Source organism: Aspergillus karnatakaensis (genome assembly GCF_047715665.1).
Source record: "Aspergillus karnatakaensis strain CBS 102800 unplaced genomic scaffold BJY04scaffold_12, whole genome shotgun sequence".
Classification (NCBI taxonomy): Eukaryota; Fungi; Ascomycota; class Eurotiomycetes; order Eurotiales; family Aspergillaceae; genus Aspergillus; species Aspergillus karnatakaensis.
This window is the reverse complement of record NW_027395724.1, coordinates 116,666-135,546: the sequence shown is the minus strand read 5'-3', so window position 1 is coordinate 135,546 and position 18,881 is coordinate 116,666. Positions and strand designations below refer to the sequence as shown.

The window sequence follows — 18,881 nt, the reverse complement described above, 5'->3', positions numbered from 1 at the left end:
CGATCTGCAAGCTGATTGTTCCATTGGAAGTTTGTTCCGAGCACCCCGGTGGCCGTATCCCTGACCATGAGGGGTTTCACGATGGCTGGCTGACCGTGAAGGCGGGGTTTGGCGATGGCTGGCTGACAGGTGCGATGGAATAAACATCCTGACTGCATGTTCGATTCCTTCTCGACTGTTTTCCCATCAGCTATTTCGTGGGCTTCATCCTACGTCTATTACTAGTGGCAGCCACGATGGGGGAAAAGGTACGAAGCATGCCCTAACCCCCAAGCACGGTACCTGACCCAAACTGAGCAGAGAAAGAATGCCGCCCCCTTTGACTTGGACCAGATTACGAACGATGCCACCACGTCTGTGGAGCCTGAACTAGACTCGCTCCTCCCTTCCACATATCGCACCAAGCAGGGCGACGTAAAGCTGGTCAAATCCAACATTAAGGACTTCCTCTCGTCAGAGCTGTCTATCGCCAGGCTTGATAACATCTACAAGTTCCTATGGATTGCTGGTCTGCCAGTGCCCCCGCGCCCGTTACACTACCAGCTCGTGCTGCAGCGGGAGATAGTCCTCTGCGAGAGGATGGATATGCATCTGGTCTGGGGTTATGGACGGATATACCTCAAGCCAATCCCACAGTATCTCCTGTCCGCTAAATTCTGGGAGACGTATCTGTCCACGGGTGGTTGTGGGTGCTCCCAAGATGAAGGTCAGGATCACCCAGCCCAGGCGTATGCTGCTCTAAGCTAAGCCAATATTTATATACATACACAGACCAACACACAGTCAAAACCCAACGCTCCATCGCCCTCGGCTTCCTCTTCACCTACGCCGCCCTCCTCCCCTCCGAAACCGACTTCCTCCTCGCGCAAGAAACCCACCTCCTCCCTTCCACCCTCACACAACCCCAATGGCGCGCCCTCGTCGAACAACTCCTCTCCCCCTCCCCCTCCCCCTCCAGCTCCCAACCAACGCCCCCAATAAACATCTACACTACCCTCCACCGCCGCTTCCACTACGGCGAACTCCGCCTCAGCCGCCTAAACAGCATCTCCTTCCTCACACACCAAACCTACCACCTAAACCCCTGGCCCTCGTACTCGGCCTTCCTGCGCTCCCAACTCGGCTGGCTCGCCGCAACAACCATCTACATCGCCCTCGCCTTAACAGCAATGCAGCTCGGTCTTTCGACAAGTCGGCTGGCGGGAGACGGTGTCTACATGAGCGCGGCATACGGGTTCAGCGTGTTTGCGATACTGGGCCCGTTGGTGGGTGCGGTGGGGATCGCGGTTGTGATTTTGGGGGTTGGGGCTTGGAATTGGAGGTTTATGGAGAGGAGGACGAGGGGGCGGTTTAGAGTTATCTATGGGGGTGGGGGTGGGGGTGGAGATGCTTGACCTGGTGGTTTAACATATCAGTATTCGTTGGATATTTGTCGTTTGGCTGCTGCATCGAGTCTACATGAGCGTTGGAGTAAGTTAGGCAGGCACTCAGGTATGCATGGAGCACTCTCCGCAGACAAGAACTCAAAGTCGCAAGATGATGGAGCTGTATGAGCATCTTAGTGAAGTCAATCGATATGAGGTCAATATCGTGGATAACCCTAAACAACGCTTGGAGAGTGAGCACTAATTAACTACTTGGCAAGAATGCTAAGCCTTGGGATCCATAATAGGTTATTTCGACTGTCTGCCCTTGGTAGTACCTCTTCCTCTTGTTCTTTCTTTCCAATGCTCTGCGGCTCACCTCTCTTGGATACTGCTTCAACTCGCCCTCTTTCTCTGTACTATCAAGCTCAGACGCAAATGCATATGCTCAATCTGGCCCTGCGACCCACGCTACGAGAGGGGGTGAAAGCCTCTACGACGACCGTAACAGACCGGCATCCTGAACGAATCGAATCATAGATATCATTAGAAACAGACACACTAGACTAAGAAAAATGCGGAAAGATATCACTCCAATCCACATCCTCATACACCCCCGCCGGCATCGACGAGAAGCAATAAAACATCAGCACAATCAGCCCCATCCTCGAGACCAGATAGACCACCAGACAAACCACCACGCACGCAAGCAGCATCTGCTGCACAACACCCTTCTTCTGGTCCTGATCTATATCACGATCCCGACGACCCGCTGCCCTCGGTCGGAACATCACCCCAATCAAAGCAGGCGTCAGCGAACTACACAGCGCACCAAGACTAAACACCCGCCAACAGACCATCCCAGCGCGGTGCGGAAACGACCAGTTCCACGCTGCGATATGTAGCCCCGTGAACACCGCGCTCGTGAGATTGAATACGACCGGCGTGAGCCGGAACTGCCTGGCGAAGAGGTAGGAGCGGAAGTCCCGAACATCGAGGTTCTTTAGCCGGAGGTCCTTTGTTCGACGATGAGATCTACCGCGGATTTCATGCAGGGTCGTTAGAGTAGTCCAGGCCTCGTTTGCTCTATTACCTGGACATCGGGGGACCGTCGTATGCTGCACGTCAAAGGGCTTGTGCCACCAGAGGCCGTACATGACTATACCTATGACGATGAAGGCCAGAGTGACGAGCTCGAGCTTGGTGAGCACGAGGCCCGTGCAGACTCGCGCGATGCTTTGGGTGATGAGCCAGCCGCATTGCAGTAGGGCGAAGGCTTTGGCGAAGAGGTCGGATTTGGCGCGGTCGCGGAGGTCGGCTGTTGTTGTGACGGGGAGATAGCGGTTGAGGGTGGTCAGGTGTGTTGTCGCTGGGAATACACCTAGTGCTTCGAGTGTTGCTGTGGTTGGATTAGTGGGTGTAAGTTATTTATGAACTGAAAGGTTACGCACCAAAGTCATCGGCATCCAGGGCGTGGTATTCCGGGAGAAGCTCGGAGGCAGTGGTGACTACAGTGTTCTTACTCTCCTCGGTCTCGGAACAGTCCGAGGGGAAGGTCATGATGAAACCGCCCATGGACGCGTAGAACGCATGCGTCATGGAGAATCCCAGGTGTTTGAACTTGAGATATAGCTCTCTAGCTTGCACGTACTGATTCATCGCCATCCCGACCCCGACCTCCGGCGCAAGCGCAATGACAACAACCCATTTGATCCGCCGCCAGAAGACTGCCTGCAAGGGGTGACTAGGATATGGCAGCCTCTTCCAGGCGTTCCAGCCAGCTTCACTCTCCTGAATACTCGGGACGTGCAGGTGTGTGCATTGCCAGGAGCAGACGAGGAAGATAGAGAAACAGCTCCATATAATGCCGGATGTGCTTCGTTGGTTTTCGTCCGAGACCCAGCCTACTCGATCTTCTGTGCTGTTTGATTCGGGAAGAGCGAGTGTTTGAGGTACGAAAAGTAAGAGAAGTACGTTAAGAGTTATCATCCTGAGAGAGAGCCAGGGGTAAGTAAATTGATGTTTGCGAAAGAAAGTCCGGTCCCCAACCTCCCAGACTCCTATGGAGCTCCTCAGATTCATATTGATCCTGGAGAGCCGGCTAGGTCCGCCAACATCTCATCCTCTTCCCCTTTCCAGTCATCGTGATTCTCGTTTTCAGCCTTCAGCTGAAGCCTTCCGTGGTTAAAAGGGGGCGCCCGCCCCCACTGGGGGCCAAAACGGTAAACCGCAGAGATTTTCAGGATTCTGCATCCTGCGATTGGCGCAATTCTCTCTAATAGAACAAGCTTTTTTTAGTACAGCCTCTACTTTTCAGCTTCGGGTCGCGGGATGACCGGCTCGTTTCCGCTGCGTTGGCTGGCTAATATCCTACTAACCCTAGCCCTCGTGGAAATTCAGCTTCAGCTTCCTCCATGACTCGTGCGAATCTTTTCGTTTTGGAGTTCATGTATGATAACACCAAAGAGCTCTGATATGCGCTGCTACAAATTACGTTAGGATTCCAGCTTGATTGAGTACAGAAAGGCAGCCCTAGCTCAGAGTTTGTTGATATAGCACACTATATCTAGACTCATTCCCGCTAAAGGCAGGACTGTTTGGCTCGAGCGATGCCAGTCTAGGTCGTAAGATGCCTCAAAATAACTATACGGAGCTACACGCGAGTCCATACTGCGGAGATGATGCAGGCTAAACTAGTGGAGACGTTGTAGTTTGTATCTATGTGATCCACGGGCCACTTGTAGTATAGGCGTAGGTTAGTAGCTGTACCTAGTAGGTTAATAATAGTACTGCCCATTATACATGCGCGGTGTTGGAGGGGTTTATTAGGACTACAGAGGATCAGCTGGTGTAGTGGGTGCATTATTTCATTGCCTGAAAAGCTGAGGCTGACCATAAGGAAGAGAGGACAGGAATAGACCCATAGACGCAGTCAAATATCAAATAGTTACAACTAACCCCCCCTCCGTCAAAGGCTCCAACATCTCCGCGACCCGCGTCTTCTTCCACTGTACAGCCCAATCCAATGCCCTCCACCCACGCACAGAATCCCTCAAACCGACATCAACCCCATACCCAACCAACAGCCTCACCACCTCCACATGGTTCCTCTCCGCCGCATACGACAAGGGCGTGCGCCCCTCGTGATCCCTCACATCTGGATCCCCGCCGCCCTCCTTAACCAGCGCCCGCACAGTCTCCACCTCCCCAAAGACCGCCGCCTGGAGCGTCGTATTCCACGTACGCAGCTCGTTGCTCCTCATCAGATTTGGATCCGCGCCATGACGCAGCAGCAGCCGGATCATCTCTACGCTCCGCGCACCAAAGGCGTCCTCCAGAAGCTCAGCACCCACATCCCCGGCGAGAACACCGGGCACGAGATCCGAGAGCAGCGCGTCAACGCTATCGGTATCGTCATCGCGGATCGCCGCGCTCAGAAGCGGGGAGACGTCGCCCTGGAGAACCCGCGCGGCGACTGAGCTTTCGAGCCGCCGGAGCCGCCTCTCCCTTCTACCATCGGGCAGCAGATTGATCCGCTGCTTCATCTCCGGGAGGAGAAAGTGCGCGACGTGCCACTGGTGGTTCCGGACCGATTGGTCCAGCGCGGTGTTGTTGTCGGCTAGCGGCGGGGAATAGAAGATATCTGCGCCGGCGAAGAGTAGGAGCTTAACCATTTCCAGGTCGCCGCGGGCAGCGGCGAGGGTGAGGGCTGTTTCGCCGTCGGAGACCATATAGTCCGTGTCGTCGACGAGAAAGTCTCGCTCGAAGAGGAGGTATTCGGCGATGATGAGGTGGCCGTTCTCGACGGCTAGATGGAGAGGATTTGTGCGCTTTTCGATGATACACTGGAAGGAATTTCTGACTGGTCTGAAGGGATTCTTTACATACCAACTCAGCCAGGCCTTCCAGACGTGCTGAGCTTGAGGGGGCAGGGTGTCGAAGGCCGTGAAGAGGGCGCGGAGGGCGCGGAGATAGCCAATGTGGCAGTGGTGGAAGAGTGCCTGGCGGGCTTGGATGTCGCTCCGGCGGTAGAGGTGGTTCAGCAGGAAGTCGTAGAGGCGGTGGCTTGTCTTGACCAGGCTGTTAAGATCATGCTGGTTGAGACGGGCAACAATCCGAAGGATGATTGGGGTTGGTAGCAAGGAGAGATGCATTTTGTCTGTAGGAACATCCAGATCTGATGCTCTCTCCTACTAGGTAGGTGCACCTGTTCTCCAGCTTGGCCTCCTTCCCCTCCTCTTGGCAGCTTTTCTCCGGCGGCTACTGCTCTAGTTACTAGTCAATTACTGCAAGTACTAGTCTGATGGAGTAGTATCTCTCACCAGCGGAGACCATTGGATTTCAGGCAGTATCAAGAACAATTGCAGTGGGAACAGATCGCGAGTCATGCCCTAAGGCGCAAAGAGATTGAACTGTTAAATTTATCATAGTTATGGCTTCTTCCCGGAGCACTCCGCCATCATTCTGCGATTTAAACTGGAGCACTGGATTATGGGGATAGTGTAGGCTGTCAAGTCCGCACCCAAATCACACTCTCAACAGCACATGCCTAGAATTGGATTACTGCCCCTTGATTCCCGCATCTATACTATGTCCTACCCTAGTAGAAAGCTGTTACAGCCGCGCTAGCAAATACCGGCGCGCTGCTCGCAGAGCTAGAAGTAATACCAGCACTACCACCACCACTAGGAACGGAAAAAATACCGAAATCCTCCGGAGTCATGCCGTAAGGAATGGATACATTTCCAATAATCTCCGGTGAGACATCCAACAGCCGACTATTCGGACCACTACAATTCGACACATAGTCGACCTTGAGGCGGCAACCGTCGGAGAAGCTGACGGAGCCGCAAATCTCGCAGTCACCGAGATCGGGGTGGCGCAGGTGATCGTACGCTCTATCATGAAGGTATCATGCTGTTAGTCTCGTATTTGCTTCTATGCTAGGGATTGGTGGACTTACGCGGCCATCTGGTTACCGGTCATTTCGCAGTCGTCGCCTTCGACGAAAACCTTGCAGCCTAGGGATAGGTTGGCTCCATCTGTGTAGCAGGTTCCGTCGACACGGGTGGAGTCAGTGGTTCTACGATCATTAGTACGCGGCTTTAAATAAGAGAGGGAGTGTGCGAGCACGTACCCGTAGATTGTTTCCTCGGTGAGGTAAGCCTTCGCTTGGTCGCAGAAGGCTTCCATGTCAAATAAGGTATGACCACAGAGGGGCGATCCTTTGCAGCTATAGTCAGTTGGCGTTGCGGTTGGCTCGGGCCGTGAGGTGGTTGTTCTTGTGGTGGTGGTGGTGGTAGGGCTCTCCTCCTCCATCCAGCTGGATTGCTCAGCAAGGAGTTCCTGAGCGATGGAGTCCCATACTGCCTGATTGCCAAACTCAAATTCGTTGACCATTGAGACCGTCATGGTTGCCGCCTCTTCATCGACTGTGGTAGTCACAGTTGTTGCGGTTGCGGAGCATGCGGTGATAGTGCGGCAACGCACCGTCGAGGACGTGATGTCTGGCGATGCAGTCTGGATGGTCTTTGTGCAGAGATCCGCTTCGACTGCTTCGCAGTCCTTATCTTCAGGTTTGCAGCCGGCGCCGACGCATTTCCCCCATTCGCAGTTGGACCCGCTGCAGACCATCGGCGTACAGCGGTCACCGTTGCAGATGTTGTTGAAGCAGTCGAGCCCGATGCAGCCCCAAGAGATACAGTGCAGACCGAAGCACCCACCATTGCCATTGCAGTGGCGCCCAACACACCCAGCCTGCAGGCAGTTGGCTCCACGACATTGGCCCTTGTCGCAGTCTCCACCCGTACAGTATCTGACGACGCAATTTCGAGCAAGGCAGATACCGTTGTCCTGGTCGCACCCAGATCCGAGACATCCGACGACAAGGCAGAGGGGCCCTATGCACTCGCCGTGAACGCAGTCTGGCCCCTTACACTTTGAATTTGTGTTGGTTCGGTCCGGATCGACGGGGCTCTGAAAGTCGTTACCCTTTCCATCGCAGTCACGGAGACATGGACCGGCACAGAAGAGGTTGCAACGGCGGCCACATCCTGTCGTGCAGGTTGGACCGGGGGGTCCGGCTGTCCAGGTTACCTCTGGCAGATTTGGAGCGACGACATCTGACTCGTAGGGGAAGGGCGGGAGGGTGAGCATGCGAGTGACTGAGGGGTGTGTAGCTGGGAGGCCCCTATCAGTTACCATAATTGGAGGAGGCAAGATGCTGCTTGTGAGCTGATAGCTGCGCACAGTGGGGGTGAGTTCGGTGATGTTCCAGTGCCAGACATCGATCTTGTCCGTGGTAATTGGGGGGATTGTGATGGTAGTTGTCTGGATGGTACGAGCTACTGTGTTTGTCACTGTTCTGGTACCTCCAATGGTTGTGGTTATGACTGTCGACCAAGCCACCTCCAGGGAGGTTGTGTACAGAGGGAAGGTAATGGTGGTCGGTGTGGCAAGCGTGTAGGGGGGAAGGATAAAATTGCAAGGAGGGACACAAGTAACACTAGGGCTTTCGTCGTTGTAAACCTCCTGGCCGATATAGATATCTCCAGATCCACCGCTGGAACCGTCGGGTTCCGCACCATCCATGCTGGTGTCATCGAGGCTGAGATCATTGGGGTTTGTAAGACTTCCAGGACCGCCAAAGTCAATAGCCCAACTGAAAAGGCCAGACAGACATTGACCATTGGCAAAGTCGGCTTTTTGCCTCAGAGTTCTCGCGTTATCGAATGAAATCCTGTACTGCTAGTCAGTGATTCAGACAAACCCAGATAATCAAGAATGCTGAAGGCTTACCATTGATCATTTGCCCAGGTTATCCAGTTGACCCCAGCCTCAGCGTCATACACTATATCAGGGTCGTAGTTTTCTAAAATCCGATGGACTTCGTAGTTCGATAGGATGCCACTGGTGCCAGTACAGCTACCTGGGTTCGCGCCACCACCACTGGGCTGATGGAAAGGACATCCAGGAACATTACATGAGGAATCATCTAGCTTGAATGACCGGCCGTAAAAGGCAAGACCTAGATTGACCTTACCAGGATCAACATTGTTTCGCCAAAGAAGGTCCAAGCCTTGAGCTATCTCTGTCAGGTTCGTGTGCGGGTTGATAACTGGTTCGGTGTGTTCGCTATCGCCGTCCCAAGTACCGTGGATATCGTAAGACATAACATTGTAGTAATCGACATATGGCAGCATGCCCTCGACGTCGAATCCTTGGAGATACCCTGAGCAAATTAGCAACGACGGACAAGCATTAGAGCATCAGCCAAACAGGATGGTAGCATACAATACGACGCTGGTAGCGTGATTGTCACTCCGTATCTATCTCCACAAGCCTCCTTTAGCTCCTTCATGAATGTCACCAAACGTGCCTTGTCGAGCGGGTTGCCCCCTCTGTCTGGGGCGACAGGGTATTCCCAGTCGATCTCGATTCCATCAAACCCATATCTCTCCATAAACTCTAAGGAGGACTGGATGAATGCCCTGCGAGTGCCCGGGAAACGAACCATGGCCGAAAATGTTTCCCCACCGGCGTCCCATCCACCAACCGCAATATAGGTCTTGAGTGAGGGTTTCTTCTTCTTCAGCGCATTGAATTTGACGTAGTCTTCCTCATCCCAGGGGTTCATAGTAGTGATCGTGGAGTCGGCGCCGTTGATCAATGCAAAGGAGTAGTAGAGATGCTGAGAGAATGTTTAGCCGACTGGACAAGATGAGGCATCGTCTGTGCAGCAAGACTCACAGTCCAAGGCTGTACATTGATTCTTTCTGGGAGGATAACATCGCAAGGGCGATTACGATTCCAGCTCTCGTAGTATCCGATATAAATATCTCGGGTGGATTGTCCTCCGCATGATCTGCCAAAGAGTTAGCGAGCGCTGCCATTGAGTCCTCATCCAGAATGGGAAAACATACGGACGAACAACAGGGTCACAGCCGTTCTGACATTCATCGTCACAGAACTCAGAGGTTGTACCACAAAATCTAATAGTAAGTATCGAGCAGTTAGCTACTAGGTAGCCGAGGAAGAAGTGACCCAGCTCACCCGTGCTTGGAGCAGCAGACGTTCAACGGACAGGTTGTTCCTGGGGTTGCCGCATATTCTATAGCAATCAGTTCTGTCCTTTACCTGCGACTCTCACCCTCAGATGAAGAGAGCATACCGCCACATTCCGCCACTGCGTCGCATGTCGACATACAAACATCCTCTCCGCAGTATTCAGGACCGAAACCACAGTGCCCAGATGTACTGCAACAGCCTGATGTGCACTCTCTATTTTCAGAGCAAGTCCCTGGCTCTTGTGCAAGCGCTGGAAGAACGTAAGCGCCAGCAATCAGCGCGGAAAGCAAAACCTTCATCCTGAAAAGCTTGTGGTGATTCTCGCTGGCCGTCGACAGCTAGGCAGGACACCCCAGGTCAAACAAAACTTATAGTAAATAAGAGGGCAACTCCGAACTCCTTGAAAGCCTAGGCGACACTGCATAGATCTTGGCCCTGTATCCGTGTCAATTACCCTCGAGGTCTTTCTTGACCCCCTTGTGCCGCCGCAACCGAGACCGGCTGCAACCGTTACCTTCGCCCGAGTCATGGACGAGGCTAACAAATGGTACCATGTTCTCGCTACGGACGAATTGTTCTCTGGTCCAAGCGAGGTGTACCCGTGACTCTACAGTCAAATCCTTGTTATCAGACATTAGACCCTGAACGCCAATTGTTAGCGTTGGTTAGCGCACACGATCCGGGCCGCCGCGGCGATTCCCCCCCTCTTTTCCAAGCCCTAAGTCCTCAGATTATCTCCGATGCTTGGTGATTCATGCACGTCGGATCACATCACAGCAACCTAGTCAATCCAGAAGTACTTTTTTGTACTTGGCGCCATTGGGGGCCTTGAGATGCGGCAGTTGATGGGTATATTGCTGTTCCCCCCAGGGGTCGCTGGATTCGTTGAAGAACGGAGACAAAGTATCACTGGTAAGCAAGTTCATTGCTTGCTACCTACGAAGCAGGTACAATGCGCGTGCTCTTGCTCTTCGGCTATGTCCAATTGGTCTCATTCCTTCCACCATGGGCGACTGCATCACCCATAGAAACTGCCCCAGTTGTCTCAGAACCAGATATCTCATCGTTGAACTACACCTCAAGGACCCCGCCAAACTATCTCGTCAAGCGATCCGAGCTGGATCTCAGTCATTGCAGTGACCCCCGGCGCGCTGGTGCCCTTTCCATGGGATACGCAGATGCAAAACTACTGGTACGGGTGACCTTGGCTATTAATGATGCCCACTTTAGCCGTGCTAACATCAAGGGTGACTCTTGCTTTGACCCATAGGCCGCCGCAGCTGACCGAAATCTGGCTGCCCTCGTGGCATTCCTTGACAGGAACCCACGTCCAACGCGAGCACAAGCCAGGCGGTGGAATAGGCGTCTCATCGAGACCTATGAGGCAATCTATGGCAGAGTGGTCAGTCCGCACAATTGGGACATGGCAATTGAAGCACTCAAGACACTCTCCTGTAAGGCACCCACAGCCTACGCTTCTACGGGACTTATGATAGTGTACTCACACCCTCGCATTTAGTGAGAGCTAGTACCCTGAACCTCGCCCTTCGGACCGACATCTGGCCCAAAATCGAGATACTCTGCGATGATGACTGGCTGTTAGAGCTGCCGGGTCTTGATCCGGGTAAGTTGGGCCAATATCCATCTGGCCTCTGCGACCATTCACTGCCGCTAACTTACAGCCCAGACGAGTTGTGGGACAACCGCCCGGCCCATCGAGGGGGGCAGCAGGCGTTGGATTTAGCAGGCGATGGGAAATGTTCTGGAAACAGATACTTTGCTTTCACAACCAGCTATAAAGACATTGGGCTGGACTTGGCTCTCTACTGCCCGCAGTGGTTCAACAACTGGGGTACAAATCGAATCCAGGACCTTGCCGCCAGTCCATCTATTCCACGTACTTGGCACATTGAGAACGTCGAGCGCTTTTATATTCCCCTGACCGTCCTGCATGAGTTGACGCATTCTCACAATATACTGGGAAGGTCCTATACCGGTACGCATTCGAGTCAACTTTCTCATTTTCTTCATCCCATTGTTCTCTCCATCAACTCAACACATTCACTGACCATGCGAGACTCTGGGCCGTAGATGATCTAGCATGCCCTGGCGGCTTTAGGAGCAGCTGGGACTGTATCACTAAGCTTCCAAGAAGATCAGCGACTCGTTACACGGCAGTTGACAACGCGGGTCAGTCAACTCCAGATCTATCACTGGCACCTCCCGAGGACTGACACTTTCCAGACAGTTTTGCGTACTTCGCAGTCGGTGGGCAATTCCGTCAATCGAGTATAACCACATGGTACTGATCTGCTTGCTCTTCTAGCCGTATTTTTAGATCGATGGAACTGGGCCTCGGGGTACCCAGTCCCCGTTTGAGAGTAGCATTGGGTAGCCAACCAGTTGAGCTGGAGACTAGTATCTGCGCCAAGCGGAGGAAGAGGGGTGCATCGGCGCCTAGAAAGTCCTAGCTCTAGTTAGTCAGTGGAAATATGAGACAGGTATTTAGTGCGCGCTCTAGCCGCTGGGGACTTGCAGAAGAAAATACCGCAGGCAAGATGGGGACTTTCAGCCAGCTGCCTGATCGGCTCATCACTCGTATCGCGCACTATCTCCCCCAACGCGATGTTGACTCTCTGCGCCGAACAAACAGCCATCTGCACGAGGTCCTGCTAAACGAACTATACCGAAATGATATAGAGCAAAAATCATTCTCGGCGCTGCACCACTACTGCCGGAATGGTCATCTGAACGCTCTCCGCGGGCTGTTCGCAACCATTCCCAGGATGGATCAAAACGCGAAGTCGGCCTGGAACTCAAAGATCCACCGGCTGATCAAGAACCCCGGCGTCATCCTGGTTGGCCATAGATCCCAGGTTAACCCCTTGTTCGAAGCTATTGAGAACGGGCACCTGCACATCGCCGAGTACTTGCTCTTTGAGCACGACTTTCTCCTGCAGGACAGTCTGGCTACGGATAAACGGATGGCGCTGGGAATCGCAGTCGAGAAAGGTAACATAGAGATGGTTCAGCTGCTGCTTAGAGCCGGCGCCGATATCTTCTACTCGAGTCCCCGCGGCTCAGTCCTGACGGTGGCTGTTCGGAACGGCCACGCAGAACTTGCGGCGTTTCTACTGGCGGAGATCAGGAGACGGATATTCGAGGGGGCGCCGGATGCCGTCCATGACCCTTCCGGGGGCCATGGGTGGACGTTCTACATGGCAGATGCCATGCGGAGAATGCAAAGGGATCAAAGGGTCTTGCCTTTGTCGGAGGCGGACTACTTTGTGTTTACCCGGGCGGCCTTGCGGAAGGCTATAGACCAAAAGAGCACCCAGCTAGCCGAGCTGTTTCTTTCGGAAGTGGGGTCTCTGGATTTCGACGGCGGCATAGCTCTCATAGAGGCTGTGGAGGTCAAGAGCGTTGACATGGTGAAGCTCCTTTTGCGCCACGGGGCAAATCCGAACATCCTCACCGAGGAGACATTGTCGCGCAGGGATATGGCAAGAGGGGATCCCGGGGGACGGAATGCGACGATAGAGGCTGCGGGCAGGGGATTGGCTGACATCGTGGAGGCATTGGTTGATGCAGGGGCGAATCCGGATTTCTTGGACGGCGATGGCCGTACTCCGTTGTCCCATGCAGCAGAGAATGGACGCCTCAAGATAGTGCAGCTCCTGCTTGGGTATGGGGTTGATGCTACCCGCCGGGATTCGGTTCGTGGGCGGAGGGCTTTGGATTGGGCTGTTCAGAGTCGGAAGCCTCGTGTCGCGGCCGTGTTGGAGGCTGTTAGTTAAGGTTGCTACTGTTCATTTCAATGTAGATTGCACATGCTAGCCACAGGTCCCCTCATCTGGCCTATATCCCGAGAGTAATTGCAAGCGACCACCTGCACCTCCTGCGCCGCAATTCCACAGCAAATCAAAAGCTCATATGATTCAGGGACCGATGTAACCTCAAACTGACCAGCGCTAATGCGGTCTTAATCAACTCACTGTACCTTGGCGCTGTTTACTTAGCTTCTTGGCCCAGCTATAGTGTGCCAGACCGAACCATGTGCATAGCTCTGCGTGACTGTGCGACTGCGCTGCATGCCATGGATGCAGGCAGGGACCTGTCGGGCTTGCATAAATACACCTCACTCGAGGCCTACTTGTATGTACTCCGCACTACTCAGTCAGACAAGAGACTCCAACATGCTATCCCGGACAGTATTCACTCATGCTCTTGTGATCGGCCTGGCGGCCTCTGCCTCCATCCGAAAGAGATGGACAAATGGGAGCAGTGCAACAGGGCCTACCGACCCTGATGTAGTCTCAAGCTGCACTTACTGGGCCAACGATATTGCTTCCCATGATACCTGCGCTGCCCTGCAGGATTACTTCGGTATCACTACACAGCAGCTGGCTTCTTGGGTTTGTAGCTATATCACGTTTAGGGCAATATTCAGGCTAACAAGCTTAGAACCCTTCTTTATCTGTTACCGACTGCACGCTCACAGAGGGGAACTCCTACTGCGTTGAGGGCCCCAACGTGCCCCCTCCAACAAGCACAACCCGCACAACCACCACCACCACGACTTCAACAAGGACAGCCACTACAGCAACTACAACCACTCCTAGTGGTCCATCTCCAACGCAGCCAGGGATCGAGCCCAGCTGCAATGAGTTCTACCGTGTCATTACCGGAGACACCTGCTACGACATTGCCGTGGAGTACGGGATTCAACTACAGCAGTTCTACGAGTGGAATCCGTAAGTTAGTCCTATTCTGTTCATACCGTCTGCTAAAGAATCTTTAGTGCTGTAGGAACCTCCTGCGCCGGTCTCCAAGCTGGATACTTTGTCTGCGTCGGCATCCCAGGACAGACAACAACGCAAACGACCAGAACTACCACTGCAAGCACAAGCACACGCACCACCACGACTGCACCAGAACCCACCGCAACCGGGCCGAGTCCGCAGCAGCCGGGTATCATCGATACGTGTAAGTCCACTCCAATGCTCCCTTGTATCACAAGCCAAACACTCACATACGCACATAGGCAAGAGATTCTACATGGTAGCCGCCGGGGACACCTGCGCCGAGATCGCAGCCGACAACGGCATCACGCTGAACAGCTTCTACACCTGGAACCCAGCTGTCGGATCAGATTGCCGAGCCCTCTGGGGCGGGTATTACGTCTGTGTGGGGATTGCCGGTACGTCGCCACTACCCTCGAAGAGCTCCTATAGTTGTAGCTCTATGGAGTGGCTAACAATTAGCACCTAGGCGAAACCACAACCACCACCACAACCAGAACAACAACAACAACAACCTCAACCGCCACAGGCCCATCCCCCACCCAACCAGGCCTAATAAACACCTGCACAAGCTTCTACCGCGCCCAAGCCGGCGATACCTGCCAGACCATCACGCAGCAGAAATACCCCTACATCAACTCGCAAGTGCTGTTCACGCGCTGGAATCCCGCCGTCGGGTCAGACTGCGCTGGCCTTTTATCTGGGTACTACTACTGTGTTGCGACGGAGCTGCACCAGCCCATGCCGGGCATTATTAGTTCGTGTCGGAGGTATTATCAGGTGAAGGCGGGGGATACCTGCTGGTCGATCCAGCAGCAGTACGGGATTACCGCGGGGGAGTTTAACCGCTGGAATCCACTGGTGGGGAGTGATTGCGGGAGTCTCTGGGTGAGGTATTTTGTTTGCGTTGCTGTTTGATCTTGGGAAAGCTCCAGCCACAAGCAGGGTTAGATGGGAGGGGGGTGGTGATGAATAGATTTTGATGCTACGGCAGTATCTTTAGTTCTCGTCGGGAGTCTTTCGGGCGATTTCAAGAGCTTGATATAAGCTCCAAACTAAAAGATTTAAGAAAGAACTATCAGGGCTAGAGCTCATTCTGGAGAGAGTGTCTCCAGAATCTCTCGGCCCTTTGCATCCAAGTCTGGGTATTTCCTCAAATGCCGCAGGTCCGTCCAGAAATCTTTTGCGTCTTGGTGTCCGTCGCCGTGTAGAGCTAGACGCGATTGCAGGAGTCTTTTCCATGCAGCGTCGTCTTCGGTCCACCCCCATGACGCCGAAACATATTCATACCAGATTGGGTAGTAAGCAGCGAATTCCCAGTCAAGTATTCCAACCAAATTTCCATCTTTCACCATGATGTCGCCCAGGTTAAGGTCGCAGTGTGTGAGGACATAGGGTTCACAACTAGGTAGACGGATCTTTAGATTCTCTAATACCCGTTCCGAGAGGTTGTTTGTCGGTGATTTATGGAGAGTGAGGCTTAGGGCATCCCATAGTTCACTGTCAGAGTGGAAAGGCCCGTGGGGGTTGCAGTCAGGGAAGAGTAAGCCCGGATAGCAGGGACTGAGATCGACAGTTTGTATAGCCGTTGAGGTAATAAATCGTAGCTGATTCCGGACTCCAACGACCTGATTCGCTATGGCTGTTTTTTGGGAGTCTGATAACGACGGCCAGGCCTGTTCGAGCGTTTCTCCATGTATTCGCCCCTGCAGTACGAAGTATCGCTTGTCGCTGTTGACCCAGTGGTTCAAGACCCTGGGGGCTGGAATATCAGGGTAGTTCTCTAGGAATTTCAGAGTCGTTACTTCGGTTTTCGGGCCTTCGTCGGGGCGTTCTTTCATGATCACGTCGGAGCCGACAGACCAGACGCCTCGCTTGCTTGCGCCGTAGAAGAGTTTGACGTGGCTTGTAAAGAAGCATTGGTCTTGCTGTTCGGGGGTCCAGCCGCAGGCAATACAGGGCTTGGATGCTTCAGCCATGTTGAGTAGATGCAGACGTGAGAAAAGCCGTGGGAGTTGGTGAAAGAAAACAAAGAGGGGGGTTACGTTGTCTCCATTACACCGCCTCCTCTAGGTACCTGCATGCACACTGCACAAACAACAGGGCTACCTAATCAAAGCGTCCATGTAGTGGCTCATCAATCCGATCCTAAGAAGGCTAGTCAGTCAGTATTCGCACCTAGATGTTAAGCATTGCGACGCAGGTGGACTCAGAGAGAAGCAGAGGCTATTCGTGTCACGATTAGAATAACTACCAGTGTACTATCTACTATTAGCGCTTCCCCCTAACCATGTTCAATACGCAGGCTACATGTAGATACCACAGCCCTGACCTCCAGGAGGCTAAACGACGGTGCAAAGATATTTGCGGCCGAGGGATAGGGTTGCGAAGCTGGCGGCTGTTGTTACGGCTGGTGAGTGGGAGGGTGTATAGTTGTAGACGGCAAAGCGTTTCGCTTCGAAAGATGTACTTGGGATACTCACCTTTGCAACCTTGATTTTGGGAAGTAGAAAGGGAAGCGAGGTGAGAGCGTTCAGCCACGAGACTTGGTAGGTTGTTTCCCTCTGGTTGACTCAGTGTACTTGTCGTTCACTGCTAGCTGATATCTGGAGTTTGAAAAACAGTCCACGGGCCAGGTCTCGGTTTCTGAGCAGGGGGGTTCCAGAATTGACCAGTACGGAGGCGTCCCCGTGTGCTGCCATTTTCATGCTCGTATTGAAGTGACATCGTCTCTGGACTACACTGTGAGAACGTAGAAGCTCAACTCCAGTTTTTTTGACTTCAAAGATGCGACATATTGGCAAGGCATGTAGCTATTTGTGCGAAATATGAGATATAAAGGTCCAGGGTACTGCAGAAATTCTGCTGCTAGAACTCAGAATAGGCACTTGATGTGGAGACAATTAAGCCCTGACACGCCGGACTCATGAGTTACTCTACGTTTCAACTGGCTAACTCTGGTGTGCAATAAATAGACAGTATGGCTTTGTATACGTACTTGTAGGTGGCATGTATACTGACCGCATCCACTTTGGCTTTCTCAACCTAGCACGACCATGTCCGCAGAGAAACAAGAAGGGTGAAAGCACCGTGCAGCAACATTCAACATGCATTCAGTTAAGACTTAAATGGTATGTTTCGCTCCTGTCGGCTTTACCTAATCTCTGGTCTGAAGATCATGTCTACATGGCAAAGTAGGTATTCTGGTAGTCTATTTGACAGTCCTGTAGATTAAGATGCTCCTCCTCTAGATCTCTTTTTGACAGTACAGATTGTTCTCTTGTGGAAGGCTCTCTATGAATGGAATTCGTTCATGCCGTTCAAAAGAATCCTGCTAGTTAGGCCATACCTAAGCCTTTATACTCGGCTACCACCTAATGACAGCTATTATATATCTTTCTAGAAAGGAGGAAGGCTGGGTAGAGCTGAGAATGCGGAAACTGTAAGGCATGCATGGCATTTGCCCGGCCGGCGACCTAGCACCTACTTTCTGAGGAGCATTCAATCCCTATTAAGCTTTTTCTAGCCTCTATCCATATGGCATTAATATAAATAGCATCATCTGTACAACGCGATCTATGCTGGCAGCCCCTCAAGAGCATACCAACGAGCCCACCAAATCAGCACTGTGCAACCCTCTTCACCAACAGGATGGGTGAGGTCTGTTGCACTGCAGGTCCATGAAGAAGCTGATCTTGACCTGTTTAGCCTTGCCTCTGCACTTCTTAAGGGCCGCCGTCGCACTGTCCAGTCCTGTCTCAGAGTCGACAAGATGTCCGGAGGCCACAGTCACTCCTCCGAATATGAGCTCCTTGCTCGAGCGACCAGTCCCCCATCCAAGAAGTCTCCCCAGACTTGGACATCACTGGTACTCAACACATGGCTGTGGGAGATTCTGGCGACGGTTTTCAGTCTGCTTTGCTTCGCCACCATTGCGTGTGTCCCCAATCTTTTGGAGAATGAACGTCGACCGGACTTTGCCTACGGTTTCACCCTCAACGCAATCATCTCTATCCTTGCGACTATGCTCGAGCCACTGTGAACACTTCTATCCATGACAATGTGGTCAATTCCACCATCACATCTGCGCAGGAAGACTCCGTCAATACCACTGCACACTTCAAAATCTACGCCATGTGGACCCAGATCAACGAAACCATGGTCTTTGAAGAATCCCAGACGGAGCTGCATATTCCAGAACACGTCGTGTGGCCTATCTTCTCGCCTGTCAATTACGACTGGTCGGAAACGATTTACTCTGGCCTGGTGAATCCGAACTTCGTATCAGCGCATGCAGAACTAGCCCTAGTAGACGAGCCTGCCGGATTCTCTCCGCTCGAGGACCTGGCAGAGGCACCTCGACTCAAACAGGTCACGCAATGCGCCTTTGCTCCTTGTCTAACTAAGGACCTACGGCATCTCCGAGTCCAACGGGACTGCCTTCTTCAACATCGTCGGAACTGATAACGGCGACCTTCATTACGGCGCTATTCCCCCCCTCTGCCGACCATCATTACCAGTCTACCTGCTGGAAGCCCACGACCAGCCTCCCCTGGGACCAAATCAACATGGCAGGTGGTCGAATCAGAGTACGCCTTCTGCGGTGTCCGAGACCATTACCTACCTAGGCGCTTATTTCAACGGATCT

General features: G+C 53.0%; 9 protein-coding genes across 9 annotated transcripts in view; 5 read left to right on the top strand and 4 right to left on the bottom strand.

Moving 5' to 3' along the window:
- Positions 1 to 236: 236 nt before the first annotated feature.
- Positions 237 to 1,394, top strand: BJY04DRAFT_215784 (uncharacterized protein; the record flags this gene model as incomplete). The annotated part of the gene is made up of 3 exons (XM_073715560.1): positions 237 to 248; positions 301 to 706; positions 772 to 1,394. 3 exons carry the CDS (start codon positions 237 to 239, stop codon positions 1,392 to 1,394), a joined length of 1,041 nt encoding a protein of 346 aa, XP_073573706.1.
- A 536-nt stretch (positions 1,395 to 1,930) lies between these two features.
- BJY04DRAFT_226222 (uncharacterized protein) lies at positions 1,931 to 3,382 on the bottom strand (the record flags this gene model as incomplete). The annotated part of the gene is made up of 2 exons (XM_073718376.1): positions 2,816 to 3,382; positions 1,931 to 2,763 (listed from the first exon to the last, which is right to left on the bottom strand). Exons 1-2 carry the CDS (start codon positions 3,351 to 3,353, stop codon positions 1,931 to 1,933), a joined length of 1,371 nt encoding a protein of 456 aa, XP_073573705.1. The 5' UTR covers positions 3,354 to 3,382.
- Positions 3,383 to 4,303: 921 nt separating this feature from the next.
- On the bottom strand, positions 4,304 to 5,518 carry BJY04DRAFT_215782 (ankyrin repeat domain-containing protein; the record flags this gene model as incomplete). The annotated part of the gene is made up of 1 exon (XM_073715559.1): positions 4,304 to 5,518. One exon carries the CDS (start codon positions 5,516 to 5,518, stop codon positions 4,304 to 4,306), a length of 1,215 nt encoding a protein of 404 aa, XP_073573704.1.
- Positions 5,519 to 5,964: 446 nt separating this feature from the next.
- BJY04DRAFT_226221 (uncharacterized protein) lies at positions 5,965 to 9,730 on the bottom strand (the record flags this gene model as incomplete). The annotated part of the gene is made up of 8 exons (XM_073718375.1): positions 5,965 to 6,262; positions 6,328 to 6,447; positions 6,502 to 8,103; positions 8,163 to 8,595; positions 8,658 to 9,054; positions 9,114 to 9,228; positions 9,417 to 9,474; positions 9,535 to 9,730. 8 exons carry the CDS (start codon positions 9,728 to 9,730, stop codon positions 5,965 to 5,967), a joined length of 3,219 nt encoding a protein of 1,072 aa, XP_073573703.1.
- A 653-nt stretch (positions 9,731 to 10,383) lies between these two features.
- BJY04DRAFT_215780 (uncharacterized protein) lies at positions 10,384 to 11,740 on the top strand (the record flags this gene model as incomplete). Its single annotated transcript, XM_073715558.1, has 5 exons — positions 10,384 to 10,623; positions 10,702 to 10,885; positions 10,951 to 11,055; positions 11,119 to 11,427; positions 11,676 to 11,740. The coding sequence occupies 5 exons, from the start codon at positions 10,384 to 10,386 to the stop codon at positions 11,738 to 11,740; spliced, it is 903 nt and encodes a 300-aa protein (XP_073573702.1).
- Positions 11,741 to 11,989: 249 nt separating this feature from the next.
- Positions 11,990 to 13,228, top strand: BJY04DRAFT_215779 (ankyrin repeat-containing domain protein; the record flags this gene model as incomplete). The annotated part of the gene is made up of 1 exon (XM_073715557.1): positions 11,990 to 13,228. One exon carries the CDS (start codon positions 11,990 to 11,992, stop codon positions 13,226 to 13,228), a length of 1,239 nt encoding a protein of 412 aa, XP_073573701.1.
- A 379-nt stretch (positions 13,229 to 13,607) lies between these two features.
- On the top strand, positions 13,608 to 15,151 carry BJY04DRAFT_226219 (uncharacterized protein; the record flags this gene model as incomplete). The annotated part of the gene is made up of 5 exons (XM_073718374.1): positions 13,608 to 13,846; positions 13,896 to 14,185; positions 14,233 to 14,417; positions 14,476 to 14,631; positions 14,703 to 15,151. Exons 1-5 carry the CDS (start codon positions 13,628 to 13,630, stop codon positions 15,149 to 15,151), a joined length of 1,299 nt encoding a protein of 432 aa, XP_073573700.1. The 5' UTR covers positions 13,608 to 13,627.
- Positions 15,152 to 15,324: 173 nt separating this feature from the next.
- BJY04DRAFT_226212 (aminoglycoside phosphotransferase family protein) lies at positions 15,325 to 16,213 on the bottom strand (the record flags this gene model as incomplete). Its single annotated transcript, XM_073718373.1, has 1 exon — positions 15,325 to 16,213. A coding segment is annotated over one exon (889 nt), but the record flags the coding sequence as incomplete, so codon positions are not given.
- Positions 16,214 to 18,005: 1,792 nt separating this feature from the next.
- The window catches only part of BJY04DRAFT_215776 (uncharacterized protein), a gene marked incomplete at both ends in the record, with an annotated part of 1,388 nt that continues 512 nt past the window's right edge, over positions 18,006 to 18,881 (top strand). Inside the window, 3 exons of the mRNA XM_073715556.1 lie at positions 18,006 to 18,219; positions 18,267 to 18,604; positions 18,660 to 18,822. Of these exons, the coding sequence (XP_073573698.1) occupies positions 18,006 to 18,219; positions 18,267 to 18,604; positions 18,660 to 18,822 (715 nt within the window). The remainder of the gene's footprint in view (positions 18,220 to 18,266; positions 18,605 to 18,659; positions 18,823 to 18,881) is intronic.